Source organism: Echiichthys vipera (assembly GCF_963691815.1).
Source record: "Echiichthys vipera genome assembly, chromosome: 12".
In the NCBI taxonomy this organism is placed as follows: Eukaryota; Metazoa; Chordata; class Actinopteri; order Perciformes; family Trachinidae; genus Echiichthys; species Echiichthys vipera.
Window position 1 is genome coordinate 11,772,259 of NC_139837.1, and position 14,987 is coordinate 11,787,245.

General features: G+C 38.7%; 3 protein-coding genes across 3 annotated transcripts; all 3 read right to left on the minus strand.

Annotated features, from left to right (window-relative positions):
* Positions 1–2,365: 2,365 nt before the first annotated feature.
* gpr65 (G protein-coupled receptor 65) lies at positions 2,366–3,334 on the minus strand (the record flags this gene model as incomplete). Its single annotated transcript, XM_083923911.1, has 1 exon — positions 2,366–3,334. One exon carries the CDS (start codon positions 3,332–3,334, stop codon positions 2,366–2,368), a length of 969 nt encoding a protein of 322 aa, XP_083780037.1.
* A 2,535-nt stretch (positions 3,335–5,869) lies between these two features.
* On the minus strand, positions 5,870–6,769 carry LOC310954884 (ovarian cancer G-protein coupled receptor 1-like; the record flags this gene model as incomplete). Its single annotated transcript, XM_083924572.1, has 1 exon — positions 5,870–6,769. The coding sequence occupies one exon, from the start codon at positions 6,767–6,769 to the stop codon at positions 5,870–5,872; it is 900 nt and encodes a 299-aa protein (XP_083780698.1).
* A 2,351-nt stretch (positions 6,770–9,120) lies between these two features.
* On the minus strand, positions 9,121–13,088 carry LOC310955021 (B2 bradykinin receptor-like). Its single transcript, XM_083924741.1, has 2 exons — positions 12,981–13,088; positions 9,121–11,268 (listed from the first exon to the last, which is right to left on the minus strand). Exons 1-2 carry the CDS (start codon positions 12,998–13,000, stop codon positions 10,218–10,220), a joined length of 1,071 nt encoding a protein of 356 aa, XP_083780867.1. The 5' UTR covers positions 13,001–13,088; the 3' UTR covers positions 9,121–10,217.
* Positions 13,089–14,987: the final 1,899 nt, after the last annotated feature.

The window sequence follows — 14,987 nt, forward strand, 5'->3', positions numbered from 1 at the left end:
TGTTATTATGGCTGAGTCAGACTGTGCATGTCTTGCAAATGGGATGGAAACAAGTGAGTGAGAAGTTGGGATTATAGGTTTAGAGATAGCAGGGGACAGATGTGTCTGACAAAAGCAGATTCATTAATGGTTTTAGATTAGAATAATGACTAATTTAAAGAGAAAAAATAGCATGAAAATGAGCATTAAATGAGCTTGAGCTAAGGATTCAATGAGGGAGGAAATATTACAGCTTTATATTTTTACTGCAGCAAATCCAGATAATAGTCGTATAAACAAGAGTCAAACCACTGTAGTCAAACTACATTGAGTCTATTCTTAGTTTAAGTTTCAAATGGCTTATGTAATATTGTTACCACACAACTCTACACTGCTATATTTATCCATCTGTTTCCTTCTTTAGCACATCTGTGTATTTGTTTCAGGTTTGCTCTGGAGCACGTGCATGTGTACATTTCCCTTTCTACAGCCTGCCTGCCAAGACGCTCACAGCTGCCAAGGCTCTGATTGGTCTGAATGTGGCTTTGCATCCTGATTTTAAGATGTTTTTCTTTCTTTTTTCTTTCAGCCAAATTTCCAGAAGTTCATTGCATGTTGTGAACCTTTTTTAATGACAAGATACCAGGAGTGATCTGGTCAATATATACAGATTCACCTTTGATGTTTTGTCCTCGACTTTGAACACAGAACCCCAACAGCTCACTTTGCGCTCGTGTTTTTTTTATTCCGACAGGGATCATGTTTTTATTACGTGAGCGTACAATCAGATCACCAGTGTGGATTACTATTCATCCGTAGTGCCTGAGAGGGAGCAGACTCTCACACTCTCACACACGTGCCACCGCTGGAACTCTGCCAACATCCAGGTGAAGCTGGGATTCACAGACAAAACCCATTGATCCTCTATTATCTCTATCTCCCCATACACATGTACATTACATATAAGGAAGGCTGTTGAAGAGCCAAGGACAGTTGAAGGTTGAAGTGAGAAGATGGGCTTTATAGCCTCCAGATTCTGCTGATGCAGGTTTTTCAGTGTCAGGTGAAGCATATTATCTGACATGGATGAATGGCTGGAAGAAAGAGGCAGGACTACAGCTCACATGGAAAAGCAGGTGTCCTTGCCAGCCTTTATTGGTTTGAAGGCAGAATGGCAACATGTCACTCATTTTAAACACCTGAGGAAGAAAAAACGTGAGATGCAAACTCTTGCATGCAAACACCTCTGAGGTTGTCTTCTATAAACATAAATATGGGGACTCACCTCTCATCTGAGGACATAAAGCCAGTCCCTACCATGTTATTTTTATGCTTTTTGCTTTTATGCTTTTTTTTGGTTATTTTTAAGACTTACGGTCAAAGTGTGTGTGCATGTTTGTATGTTTGTACATGTTTGTGTGTATGAGTTGCAGGATTGTGTATTGTTAATGTATGCACACACCAGAAAGACCACCACAGATAACCTATTAGATCCTGATGTACCATGTTGTTAAAAAAGGACATTGTTTATAGCATATGCATTTCTGGGTTATGTTTAATTGCTGTTATAAAAACACTACAGGTTATGCAAACATTTGTGCAGAGGCAACCCATAATGGATTTAGTGTATATCTAAAATGATCAACTCTTCAACTATAACAATGTAAGACAATTTGCTGCACTTCCATAATTGTCCACTAGAGAGCTTCAGATATCCACATTCATTCGACCACACCTTAGTCCAGTGATTGAAAACACTTGTAAAATCTTAGTTTCAGTTACTACTGAAAAGGTTCTTGAGCCATTTATTTGCATATCCACAGCCTTTTAGATCATAACGTGTCGGAAGTGAGTGATTAACTTTTCTATTCATCTTCCAATATGTTCTTCCAATGTACAGTGTTTTGTAATGGTATGTAAAGTACAAATTCAGCATACTTGTACTTTACGTGAGTATTTCCATTTCATGCAACTTCAGCACATGTGAAATACAATCTTTCATATGTGAAGTGAAACATTTCACATTCTGAAATGATGTGCATCATATAATTCATGTGATAAAAGTTGTTAAGTTTACATGTAAATGCAAACCTTAAAATGTGAAACGTTAATTTCAAGAACTTTCAAGAAAGTTTTGAGCGACAGACGAACCAATTATTGGGTTTGTTTTTTTTAATTTAATTTATTTCCATTTCCTTTATTTTTAGACAATAAGAAAAATAAAAAATGCAGCTTTGTCCTTTTTAATGAGTCTTTACCTGTCTTACATTTGAAATATCTGTAATTGTGTTGTTAACTTCAGGATCATATTCTACTGTTTAATGTCTAACTGTATGCAGTAAGTGTATGAGGTTGTTAAATTATTTAGTCCTGTACTTTATTTAAACTACACCACATCTTCATCTTTGCTCCTCTTCTTTACCTGGAAGAAGAGAACAACCTGATTGACATTTGCCTTTCCTGTTCTGGTAATGAAGCAGTAGAGGAGAGGGTCTGCAAGGCAGTTGAGGCTTGAGATAGCTATGCTTATCTTGTATGGATAAAGGAACCATGCAACATTCCTGCAGTCAACCACTAATTTGCGGAGGACCATCATGAGGTGGATAGGTCCGAAGCAGAACACAAGGCAGAGCAGAACTACCATCAGCAGCTTTGAAATCCGTTTACGTTCCTGTTGCTCTGTGGCCTGGTTGGATTTCACTGCATTACAGATCCCCCAGGTGGAAAACATTACCAGGAGAACGGGAACAATAAAGCCCAGAATGAAGCGTGCTACATTAGCTCGAGCCAGGTTCTCTGACATCGGGAGATAGACATCAAAGCACACTGAAAACGTGTCATTTTCATGGTATGAGTCCTCCCAGGTGATGGTTGCGGCGTTGAAACAGATCACCAACACCCAAATGGCAACAGTGACTGCTGTTGCAGTGCTAACTTTCCTCAAGAAAGTGTACTTAAGTGGGTGAACCACTGCCAGGTAACGGTCAACAGCGATGCAGCAGAGGAGAGCGTCACTTGTGTAAAAGTTAGTGAAGAGAGAGTAGACAGATAGCACACAGACGTAGCCCCCGTGGGCCCAAACTCCTCTCCAGAGGAAGTCCAGCCACAAAGAAAGGCCGATGGTGAAGGTCAGGTCGCTCAGGGCCAGATTGAATAGATACACACCTAGCTCGTTCTTCTGTCTGATGTGCTGCCAGGATACGTAGAGAGAGAAGGCGTTGGACGGGATGGCAGTGACGATGACTGCCAGGTAGAACAACAGAAATGGCCTCCTCCTGGATGCGCTGTCAGCTGAGTAACATTCTGAATGATTTGTGGCCAGTGTCACGTTTTCCATGGCAGATGTGGCGTTCATATGCTCACACCTTGTAAAGAAACAAGAAAGGAAATAAGGAAGAATAATAATGCATATGAATTCAGTTATTCATCAGAGTACTATTCAGCCTGTGAAAACAGTTAAATAATATCTTCTGTGGTATTGTTGGGAGCTTTCTAAAGTCTAAGAATTGTGTGATAAGGCTAATTTGGACTTGGTGACCACAAACTTTTAACAGAAAGCCTTTACTCTGCCAGCTCCCTGTTTCTATCATGCGGATCGCTCAAAACTGTAACAAAACAAATATCCGAGGGTGAAGAACAATAGGAATTCATACGAAGAAGACGACAATATGAAATTTGAAACCAAACGACCAAATCAAGAACTGGCTATGTGACAGGGGTATAAATTGCATCATGCCCTACCTCCTGCACACACAGACACCACGCTTCACCTAAACCAAATACTGTGTTTCCAGTACATGAGAAAGCGTCTAACACCGAAAATCTGCTGTTACATGCAACATGTGTGAAAAAGCAAATTTGGACAGTGTTTAGAACTAATTCATCAGACATCGTCTGAAGCTCACATGGGAAAATGGCTCGAGAGAATTTACTGAAAGATGCTATTTGTGGGAAATTGTAGAATTCAGTGTTTTTGGGGCTTGACCCTTGCTTGAGACTAAAAGTCAGGATACCTGAGGCCTCTGCTTCTTTACAAAACATCACAATAATAATAAATTATTTTACCCTACTGTTGAACACTTTCTTGGCAGTCTTAAAGGGAATTTAACCTACATTTCTAGTCTGGGAACCAGACTAATCTGCTGAGCTCATGTTTCATTTGCGCTGGCTCTGAATTAGGTGATACCAGGCTATTCAGAAAAATTGGAACATCATCTTGCAAGGTTTAATAACTTTAATCTACTTTAGTTTTGGTCAAAGTTGTGTTAATTTACATTCTAATCTGCCTAGAAACAACACAACTAATGTAGCCAGTTCTAAAATCTCTGATGTTGCACTTTTTTGGAAGGAGGTTCTTTCACAACTCATCCTGCATTATCACATGATAAAAACATGATGTAACAAAAGCAGGGGTTGATCAGACGTTATGCGTGATATCTTCCTAGAGTAAGTTTCAAGTGTAGGCCTAATTTAAATATTTCAGTTGCTTAGAATTGGCCTATTCACCAGTAATATTCTATTTAACTGGCTAAAAATATGTAAAAACTTTGAGTCTTCAAGTGTCAACCATAAACTTACATATACTCAGCAAGTAATTTATAAGGAAAACCATACACTCAATATGTCTCATATGAAGGTCTACTTACTCTTTATTTATTTGTGTTTCTGCTCCAAATTCTGTCCAGAAAAATCATTATCGTCAAAATGAAAACATTCATTCAGTCGTCTTGTCCTCAACTGCTTAATCAGTCAGCTTAACGAAACAGGAAGAGTCAGCAGCTGCAGTCTTGTCGTCCCTGACTACTGCTTGTCATTTACTGGGTGACAGGCCATGGCAAAACAAACTACCGGTGTTAGAGGACAACACACACAATTTTAATTCTGGTACTAAGTCTATATGAGGCTGTCTTAATGTTTGGTGTGTCAATACAGACATGGGCGCAGGTAGTGGTGATGCTGATTATTGTCTGATAAAGGAATATGTTGTCTGATTGTTTCCATCACGTAGTTATGAGGTTATGGGTGAGCTTATGTGCTCTGAAAGACAATACTCACATCTCCATATGTACATTAAAAACATTATTGGTCCCTGTAATTGTTCCTCCTGTACTTGCTGGCCACAAAAAGATCCCTTCTGAAAGCAACTTAAGTGAATGGGGAAAAAAAATCTACAGTCCTCATTATGTATAAAAATGAATCAAAGAGCACATTTTCAACTGAAAAGACCAAAAGCTCTTTTAATGTACAAAAATGTGAACCTATCATTTAATGCAATAATGTACCTGGAAAGACAATTCAGAAGAGGCTATTCATAATGTCTGCTCTTCAAATGAAATCATCATGAGGTAATCCTTTTTATTAGTCCCACGGGGAAATTTGCGGTGTTACAGCAGTAAAGGGGCAGTAAAATAACAAACACATCAGTAAAAATGCAAGATACCTGTATGATTAATATGTGAACAGTAAAAAAACAAAATATAAGTGAACACTGAAAAGATGAATATGCACAGCTACTGTAGGTGAACCTTGAAGCATTAAATAAAATAAGAATTTAATGTAAATGTTGTTCAGAGTCAACCATTGTACATTCCAGTAAAAAACATTCAATACAACATCAACACAAGCGCATTTGTTTGTACAGAATATATGCATATACATATATGTAAACATTATATGTATGCATTACCCCTAGTTGAAATATTTTTTAGTTCCTTTCCTTCGTTACTTTCTGGAAATACAACTGATAATACATGTGCACCTTCAATACAAACTGATCTGTTTTATCTTTAACTGGTGTTCCAGGGGAAATGACACCCTTGCATACCCAACATAACATTATTATAACATTATCAGTATGACATGTAAATAAAGCAAATACATACTTCAGTTGTTAGGAAACTGAGAGAACTCCACTAGAGCTCTTTGACCATTTCCTCCTCACAAAAACTCCCCAACACTCGGTTAAAGCTTTCCTAATCTCTTTCTGAGCGCTTTCACTGATTAAACAGTATATTATAGGATCCAGTGTACTGTTTAGGGTGGTCGTGGCAACTGTGACCAGGTATGGATCTCTGAGCGTTGTAGCCCAGACACAGGCCCCAGGCTCCAGTATGACCCTGAGCAGCATGACAATCTGGTACGGCATAAAGGCTGCTATGTAGGTTAGAAGAAGGAGCAACAACAGCAGTCCCACTTTCCTGCGCTCCTCTGTCAGGATGGAGGTGCTCTGTCGGAGTGAATGCATGATCTGCTGAAAACAAAAGGTCATGATGAAGACAGGGACCAAGAAACCCAGGGTGACTCGTGTAAGGGCGAGGTTGGCCTGTTCTCGTGTCATTGGTATGTGCTCCTCACACAAGTGTCTTGAGGAGAAAGCTTGCAGCGCCCCCGTGTGGTGAAGCAAGATGATGTGGATTGCAATCTCTAAAGTCCAAACAGCAATACTCACAACTACAGATGTCCGCATCTCTCTGACCCAGTGAAAGTGGAGAGGATAGACCACTGCAAGGTACCGGTCAACAGAGATGCAGCAAAGGAGGCCTGAGCCAATGTAAAAGCTGTTGTGCATGACCACAGCCACTAAACTGCAGAGACCACCCAGAGGCCTATGCAGGGCCAGCTCAATCCACACAGGCAGAGTTATTGTGTAGAGCAGGTCAGAGATGGACAAGTTGATGAGGTAGACCGCCATGTTGTTTCCATTCCTCATCAGCATCCAGGCTACATACAAAGACAGGCAGTTAGCTGGAAATCCAACAATAAAAAAAAGGGAATAGACAGCTGGATACATGTGCTTTTCCACTGAGGACTCCACGGTGCATGAGGTAGATGTACTCATGTTTGTCTGGTTGAGCAGAGCGGCGTCCATCCTAATGTGTCGATGACCAAATCTGAATGTGGATGGAAATGGAAATGGAGGACTGTGTCCTGTTGAACTGAGATAAGCCCCACAATGCAAATAGTTCCTGGTGAAACACGCTGTCATGTTTGAAATGAAAACAACATTCAATGCTTTCATGCTTTTTTTTCAGCAGCGTTCAGAAGCAACAAAAGATCAACCCACAGATTAAAGTTGAGAGGGAGAAAAATTCCATTTTCTATACCTCTCGATTGTTTTAATTCAAATCATTCAAATAGGAAATTATTCAATATTTAATAAAAAAGAAAACTAGATAATATTTTTCTTTCTTTTGTATCCCACAACTCATCTCACGACCCCTCACATTTATCTTGTGACTTTTTTAAAGGGGGGGGAGACCGGCCTAGGTTTTCTACAACAGTCAAAATGCTATTCATGCATTGATGCATCAGTATCAATTAAACAAATGTAAAAATAGATATCAAAATATACTATTACTATTATGCTGTTTTTCTGCACAGTGAGTATTTTAACTTTGTTACTTTTATTTTTTTGTATTTGCTGATAATGTGTCTGTACATTTTCTAGAATAGGATTGAATGCAGCACTTTTACTTGTAACTGACTATTTTTTACATTGTAGCATTGGTACTTTATCTATAGGACTGCCCAGTAACAGCATGTACAACATATTTGCATGTCCTTTCATCCCCTGCTGTTGGTGCAAATGTGGTGCAGTGGCGGAATCTGTTTGTTTAGTTGTATTTCATTTAGGTGGAATTTGGCAGTCATCTTCTGTAAGGCAGGCACAGACAGCACCACAATGTGAATAGGGATCTGGTTTTTGTTGTTAACATCACAACAAGAATCTGTTGACACTAAGAAGCCTATCCTTTGAGAGGACAGAGCGGCCTGATGTTTGTTTTAGGTCCATTTTACTCTGGGATTACAGCTCACCAAATAAAGGCTTGTGCGAGTTGCTGGAATTCCATCGTAAAAAAAAAAGAAAAAAAAAACGGCCTACCATTTCCGAATAAATACATGACTCACTGATCAGGCAGTGTGGATACTTTTCCCATTTTCTATTAAGTTCTTTTTAGAGAATCATTTGAATGTGGGTAACTCTGCAAATCAGTGTGTAGGTCTGATTTTTTAATTTTGAGTTTGATTATTGTATTGCTTCTAACAGCACAACAAACAGCTAGGAGAAGCAATTGTATACATATTAACAATGTAGAACTTGACTAAACAAAGTAGTGACACTATGGTGGGTTGAATTAAATATAGTTTCCTCTGAGCCTGCATTAAAAGCCGAGTATTCCATCAATGTAGTAATGCGTCTCTAACATTGGACCATTACAAAGCCGTAGAACCAGAGTAATACACTTTATTATTATTCCTTGTCAAAACCTGGTCATGTCTAGGTGTTAACCCTAGATTAAAAATCCCAAAAACTCCCCTAAGACTCGCTACCCAACGACCTATCCAATTCTAGCCTGACCAATCTAACTGTTTAGTTGGGTCTGTAATGCATGTGTCTGTAGCGTCTAGCATTAAGCAGTCGGCTACAGAAGTCTGGTAAACTCACTCACTTTGATGTGTTAAATCAGAGCACTTCCCCTTTAAAACACAAACCCATCGCTCCCATAGTTTTGGCTATTATTCCTATCTCCAATAAAACATTGTACTCACTAAGTTTATTGCTATGATCTGGGTACAACATCAGTGAAAATGATTCAGGGGACTGAGCAGGAACATGTGTTACAGTTCAGACTGACAAACTGTGTCTCCGATTGTTGCTTCTGCTTACAGCTTTCCTAAAAATGTGGATTACTGGCAACATTTCAGGTGAACTCACTTTTGGATTAACTTCCATATATGGTGGTTTAGATAATTTGACAATTAGTGTTGGCCAGTTTATAACATTCCTGATTAACTGCCATTGTAGAGGTGACATTTTGTTCCCAGAGTACAGCACTTAACTCTGAGACAACAATGTTATCATAACCGAGAAAATAAATCGAAGAGAATAAGAGCTGGTAAGTACTATACTACACTATAGTTTAATATTTCTATCAAACTTAAGAGAAAAGAGAACAAATAAAAGTATTTTGCTGGATGGAAATGTCAATTTCTAAAACACAAAGAGATCTATCTTGCACAAGAACTAGTTGTTCATTAAGGAGAGCTTTGTCACAATTTTGCAGTGCTGACAAAAAGTACTCATTGTAACAGCATCTCTTTATACAGTCCCATAGGTGTACGTTTATTCGTATAGGTCAGGACAAGTCTTTGCATTTATGCCACTCCAGGTGTCACATTAAATTGATCATGCAAATTGTTTAACAATACATGGGTTGTTTCAGCAACATTGATGCTTGTTCACACTGTAAAGAAATACCAACATGACTGCATTTGTGTCTCTATTCCTCAGGCTACTGTGACTTTGAATAGTAAATAAACTGTACAAAGCAACAAATTGTACAAGCCTGCAAATGTATGCACAGTATGTAGGTGGCCATTCTCTTTTGTTTGCCTACTGGAGTCAAATGAAAGATGCATGGGTTACAGAATGGAGAATACATGGTTATACAATATGGTAGAGTTTGTTTTTGGGTGTTAAGCATTAAAATATTACAAGACAGTAACAACAACACTGTGTAACATTACAGAGAAGAGTAAAACACATCAGACACATGGAGACATGCATACAGATGGGCGTGAACATACCATTAAAGTGTCATTAAGACTTTAAACCCTTGCTTTTACACAGAGACATAAAGTCTGTTTACATCTATTAAATCCGTTATCTAAATTTGCGCCCATTACTTCTGCAATATAAAACACACTCTGGTAATGTTGTTTAATTATGTAGCAGTGTTATTATCATATTAAATCTGAAAGCATCTCTAACGAAACAACATAATGAAAGAGAAAGCATAGATATGTGGCGTTATTTGATCATCTGTGATGATCCTTCTCCCTCACTTTCCTCCAGAAGCCCAAAGAAGACAGGACACTTTTTTAGAAAGGCCAATTTCCAAAACTGAGGTCAGGTTTCAATGTTTGACATATCTTTTCATCGAACACTTGTACAAAGCAGAGGGTGTTGAGAACAACCAGGAACAGATCCAACACGATAGTTAACACTGTGGCGGCATACACAACACCTCTCTGTTAGCTAAAGCCCAGGGTTATGTTTTACCCAGAGCAAATAATCAAAGAGGGAGTTCATGTTTAGCAGGTTCCTATTTATTATATATATTCAGCCTACGCACACTTAAATAGTGTAATACTTAAATACTTCTCCTATCCTCTAGGGAACAAAAACCCTAGCTTCCCCAAAAGAAGGATTGAGATCCGATTGAGACACCCTCAGTTTAAACCGTTGTATTAACACTAGAAAAGGTTGAGCGTATGGAGGTCGTGTTGAGGGTCATTGTTCTGTTAGAGCTCCACTGCTTGAATAGCTCCCTACATTTCTTCTGGAAGTTTTTTCCTACAATAACATAGAGGATGGGGTTAAGAACACTGTTAAAGAAGGCGAAATACATGAAGATATGGCTGCAAATGTTTAGGGCTGCGATTAGGCTACACCCTGTTAGGACTTCAGCTAGTAGGAGTGTTTGTAGTATCATAACCAGGTTGTGTGGCACCCAGCAGATCATAAATGCCAGGAGGACCGCAAGCACCAGAGTGGTGGCCTTCTGCTCTGTCTGCTCCTTCCTCTGGTTGTTTAAGCCCTCACTTAGCCGGTTTTTCAAAGCCTGAATAATCTTGAGAGTGCAGAAGGAAATAATAATTATGGGGATGACAAAGCTGAATGTTGTCAGAAACCCACCAAAAATCAGTCTGACCTGTGTATTTGGGTAATCAAGAAAGCATAAATGAGTCTTTGGTCCATCAAAATATTTTACTTCCCTGTAGACGAGTGTGGGGACACTCAGGAGCAAGCCGAAACACCACACCAGCAGACAGCCCAGTTTTGCATATTTCGGCCTACGTATTCCTCCATGGGACAGCGGGTGCACCAGTGCCACATAACGATCTATGCTAATCATAACTAGGAAGTAGATGCTGCAGTAGGCGTTCATGTTGATAGAAAGGGTGACCAGTCGGCACAGGGGCTTAGTAAATGGCCAGTTGAATTTGTTGGCTGCATAGACAGCCCAAAAGGGCAAACAAGCCGTTAGGATGAGGTCAGCGGCAGCCATGTTGCTCAAGTAGATCTCAGCCACGGTGCAGGACTTCTTGTGGAAGCCGAAAACTATCAGGACAAACACATTGAACACTATTCCCAGCACAGCGACGATCAGGATATACACCGGCAGCACAGTACTGTGCCATTCCTGGGCTTTTACCTCAGGACATCGACCACTGGTGTTGTTTTGGTCTCCAAAAATAGCTGGGGTGCTGAAGTTAGTAGGGACACTGTGGAGAGTTAAAGGAAGACAAGACAAAAGATTAAAACAAAGACAATTCAAAGGTATCTTTTGTTATTATTACAATGTGGAATAATGAGATACACTGAACACTGAAATACAGAGTAATTCTGAGTTCATTCTTTCATCCGTGAAATATTTAATACAGAGAAACACAGTGAAAAAATGTTTCCCAAGTTTAATGCAGTTCCCATACATTTATTGGGAATTAAAAAAGGGTTGTAACATTTAGACTCAATATGAGGCAAACCACTGAGGAAGCTCTTCAAATAAGGTATGATGAGTTCTTATAAAACCCTGCAGGTAGAGACATTTGCATGACTGGTTTGTGGTCCGGCGAGAGATTTCCAGGGTATGACCTTGTAAACGGGTAATATTGCCAGTGAATTTGCTGCTATTTAATGTTTTTGGAAAAAAAGGCATTGGAGTTAATTTTGTTACCTATTTTTATGTGAATTATTTTTATGTTATCAGAGCAACCCAACATGGATTTGATTGGTATAACCTAGAACGCACAAAAGAAAAAAAACTAAACAAGATTTGTGAAAAGTCATAAAAATGTAGATATCTGCTTTTGGAAATAAACTCTTTTCATTTGCAGTTTCTAATTCGTACAACATTTGAAAGTAGATCATCAAATGATTTTGTTTTTAGGTCCCTTATGAGCCGATCATTTAAGTGCCGATACACTTAACAAATCGTTTTCATAAATTTCTAAAGGATTAATAAATGATTAGTTTGCTACTTGACTTATATTGACTTATACTCTCCTTTTACAGCTAAACCAAACACTAAAATGTGTTTCTGGAAGCATTTGAGGTGAGAAATAGGCTTTACAGTTATAGAATCTGTTTGTTTGATTAATGATTAACGTGAAAGACTCATTGGCTCTGATTGGTTGTTTTCTGTGAGGTGCTGTAGAGTCTCACAGATGCCATTACGAGCACCAGGTGGAGACAGAGGAACATGATTTTTTTTTCACAGATTATCCGTCTCATATACTACTGTCAGAATATAGGAACAGTTTCAGCAAAATATGATTTTTTATAAAAGTAGCTTTAATGTGCACATCACTTGCACCTGTTAAACTGTAGCCACTTTGAACTACTTTATATAGCCTACTGTATCTGCTGTTATCAGATAGCTTGTGGATGTCCTCCCACAGATCGATAAAGTTGTAGTTACAATTTTACATCATAATTTATTTGTTGATTATACTTTGTATTATTAATCTGAATAAGCAATATAAGTGGAGCAGAAGTATAAATTAGGAGAATGTCCTTTAAATGCTTTCAGTTTCTCTAACTATTCTCTCTCTGTTTCTATATTGACATAGTACAAACTGTAATAGTTTCTTTAGTTTTAAACACTGGTCGTACCAGTCTAACTGTGTATCTAAACATCAGGGCTGAATATCAGCAACATCCAGTGCTAAACATGTTGAGACAAATATAGTGAGATGGACTGTGATCTAGATGTAGACATGTTGGAACAGTGAATACTGGATTTTAATCATTTTCTGTTTGAGATCCCTTTTTTGTAAAGGTGAGTTTTTTTAATTTTATAAATAACAACAACTGAAAAAATATTATTAAGCACAAAACATTACTCATAGGACACTGTTAACAGCCCTTGTTAATGTTCTAACTATGAATAATAAACAGAAAAGTAATACACAAACCAAATAAAGCTTAAACATACCTTGTAGGCGGAAGGGCCATTGTTCCCAAGTTAGTCCAGATATAATTATTCAGATACACAACACTGTTCCAGCACCTTCCTCTACTGCTCTTTGTCGGTCTCCGACTAACTCTATAAAGGAAAGGAGAAAGGAAAATGATGTCAGACAAAGTTCTAGTAATTATCATCTGGTGTGCTGTGTTGCCCCCTCCTTCATGCTGTCTCTCTTCTGTTTCTTCCCGATCCTCTATTAGCTTGCCATGCACAGCCTGCATATCTGTTTGCAATTTAGTTTGTGTCTACATAATTCATGTATTTTATTATGATCTCAGAGATGTTAAGTTTTAGCATCATAGCTTAGATCAAGATTGCCTGGATGTTGAAATTTCTTGACAATGTTGAGTGGCATTAAAAATGACTGTCTCCCTATAAGTGCCATACTGTCATTGTAGAAGATGCTATTAACAATTCAGTAGAGATACCCAGGACATATTTAAAAGCAAGCTTTTGGAACAGGGTTAGAGTTTTGTTTTCAAGTGAACAAGCTCTTCTAGAGGGAAGCAGCTGTTTGTATGAGTGAACCAACCGTTGCCAGAATAACATTCCTTTCCATCATTAGCAGTGACTGCTTTGCTGGCAGAACTCTCATTTGGTATTTTCCATGCAACCCAGTCCCCAGTCACCACCGAATGTGTTGCCATTGTACGTGTAGCCTAGTGGAAAATAATATGTTCACACTAAAGCCACTAGAGGACACTGTTCCTTTTCAGCTAACCTCATATCGTTAAGGTCCGGTCTAGATGGTAACCCAAATTTGTGAAGGTTAGACTGCATTGCCGTCACTTTGTTTTCAAAAGTGGTGGGGCCACTTTTTGTCACATAAAAAAACAAACAAACTATTTCACCATGTCGCGTCTCCCCATAACATTCTTGAAACAGTCATCCAACATTATAATCCATACTTATGTCCCTTTGGAGCACGTCATTCTATCCCTTTAGTTTTTTCTTTAGCATGTTTAAGTTAACTGTAACGTCTCTTCTGTCCTTTTGTCACACTGCCGCTATCCAGTTCACATGCTCATGTAAGTAACAGGACTCATCACCTCTTATCAATAAATTGTCACTTGTCATCATTGTCACATGCTATTTTTCAGAACATTTTTAACAAATTCTACAAATAAAAAGTGCAAAGGAATTGGGACAAAATTGGCCTTTTCCAAAAGTGTTGGGGACATCTCCCCAGCATCCCCCGCGTAAATGACAACTATGTTAGATGGTAACTGTTGGAATATAAATCTAATGGTTAAATGAGTCCTGCGAGAGTTTTTGCAAGTTTTCCTGTTGTTAAAAGTTTTCTTCAAGATTAGTTTTACGATAAAACTTCAGCTGACGTCGATCTTAGAGTGTACGGTTATCGTCTAGGTAGTATTTTCATATGGCCTTGTGAGACCATCCTGATCTTGCGAGTTCCATTATATTTTACTCGCAGTCTGGTAATGTGCGACAGAGAAAATTTGGAGATGTTTGCCAAGCGAACGACCATTCAGCATTGGTTTTGAGGTGGATTTAAGTGTGACGAAAGAAGAAGCGACTGTTCAGTGCAAAAAACATGGCGGCTTCTGTGGATGAGATGAGCTCAGCTATTGAGCAAGGCTCTCGCTAAAATTTTGGATGCTTCTGTTGGAATATGGACTGGACACCTGATATTGTGCCTTTTGATCAGTAAATATCCTTTACCGACATGTTGTTTACTTTCTGAGCTTTGCCTCAATGCTGTTAATACGTCATACGCTTTGTTGATATGATTGGTTGATTTGGTTTATCCAATCAGCAACCAGTATTTTAGCCCCTTATTTAATACATCTACAAACATCTCCAAAGTTCCCTGATGGATATGCTGAGCACATGAGAATCATGCGAATCAATACACCTGGCAGAGTCAGGTTCATTTTCATTGACTGTATAAACATTTTCTTTTTAGGATTTTTGGATTGAGAAGTGCTGCAGAGGAGATATTGCGAGACAAAA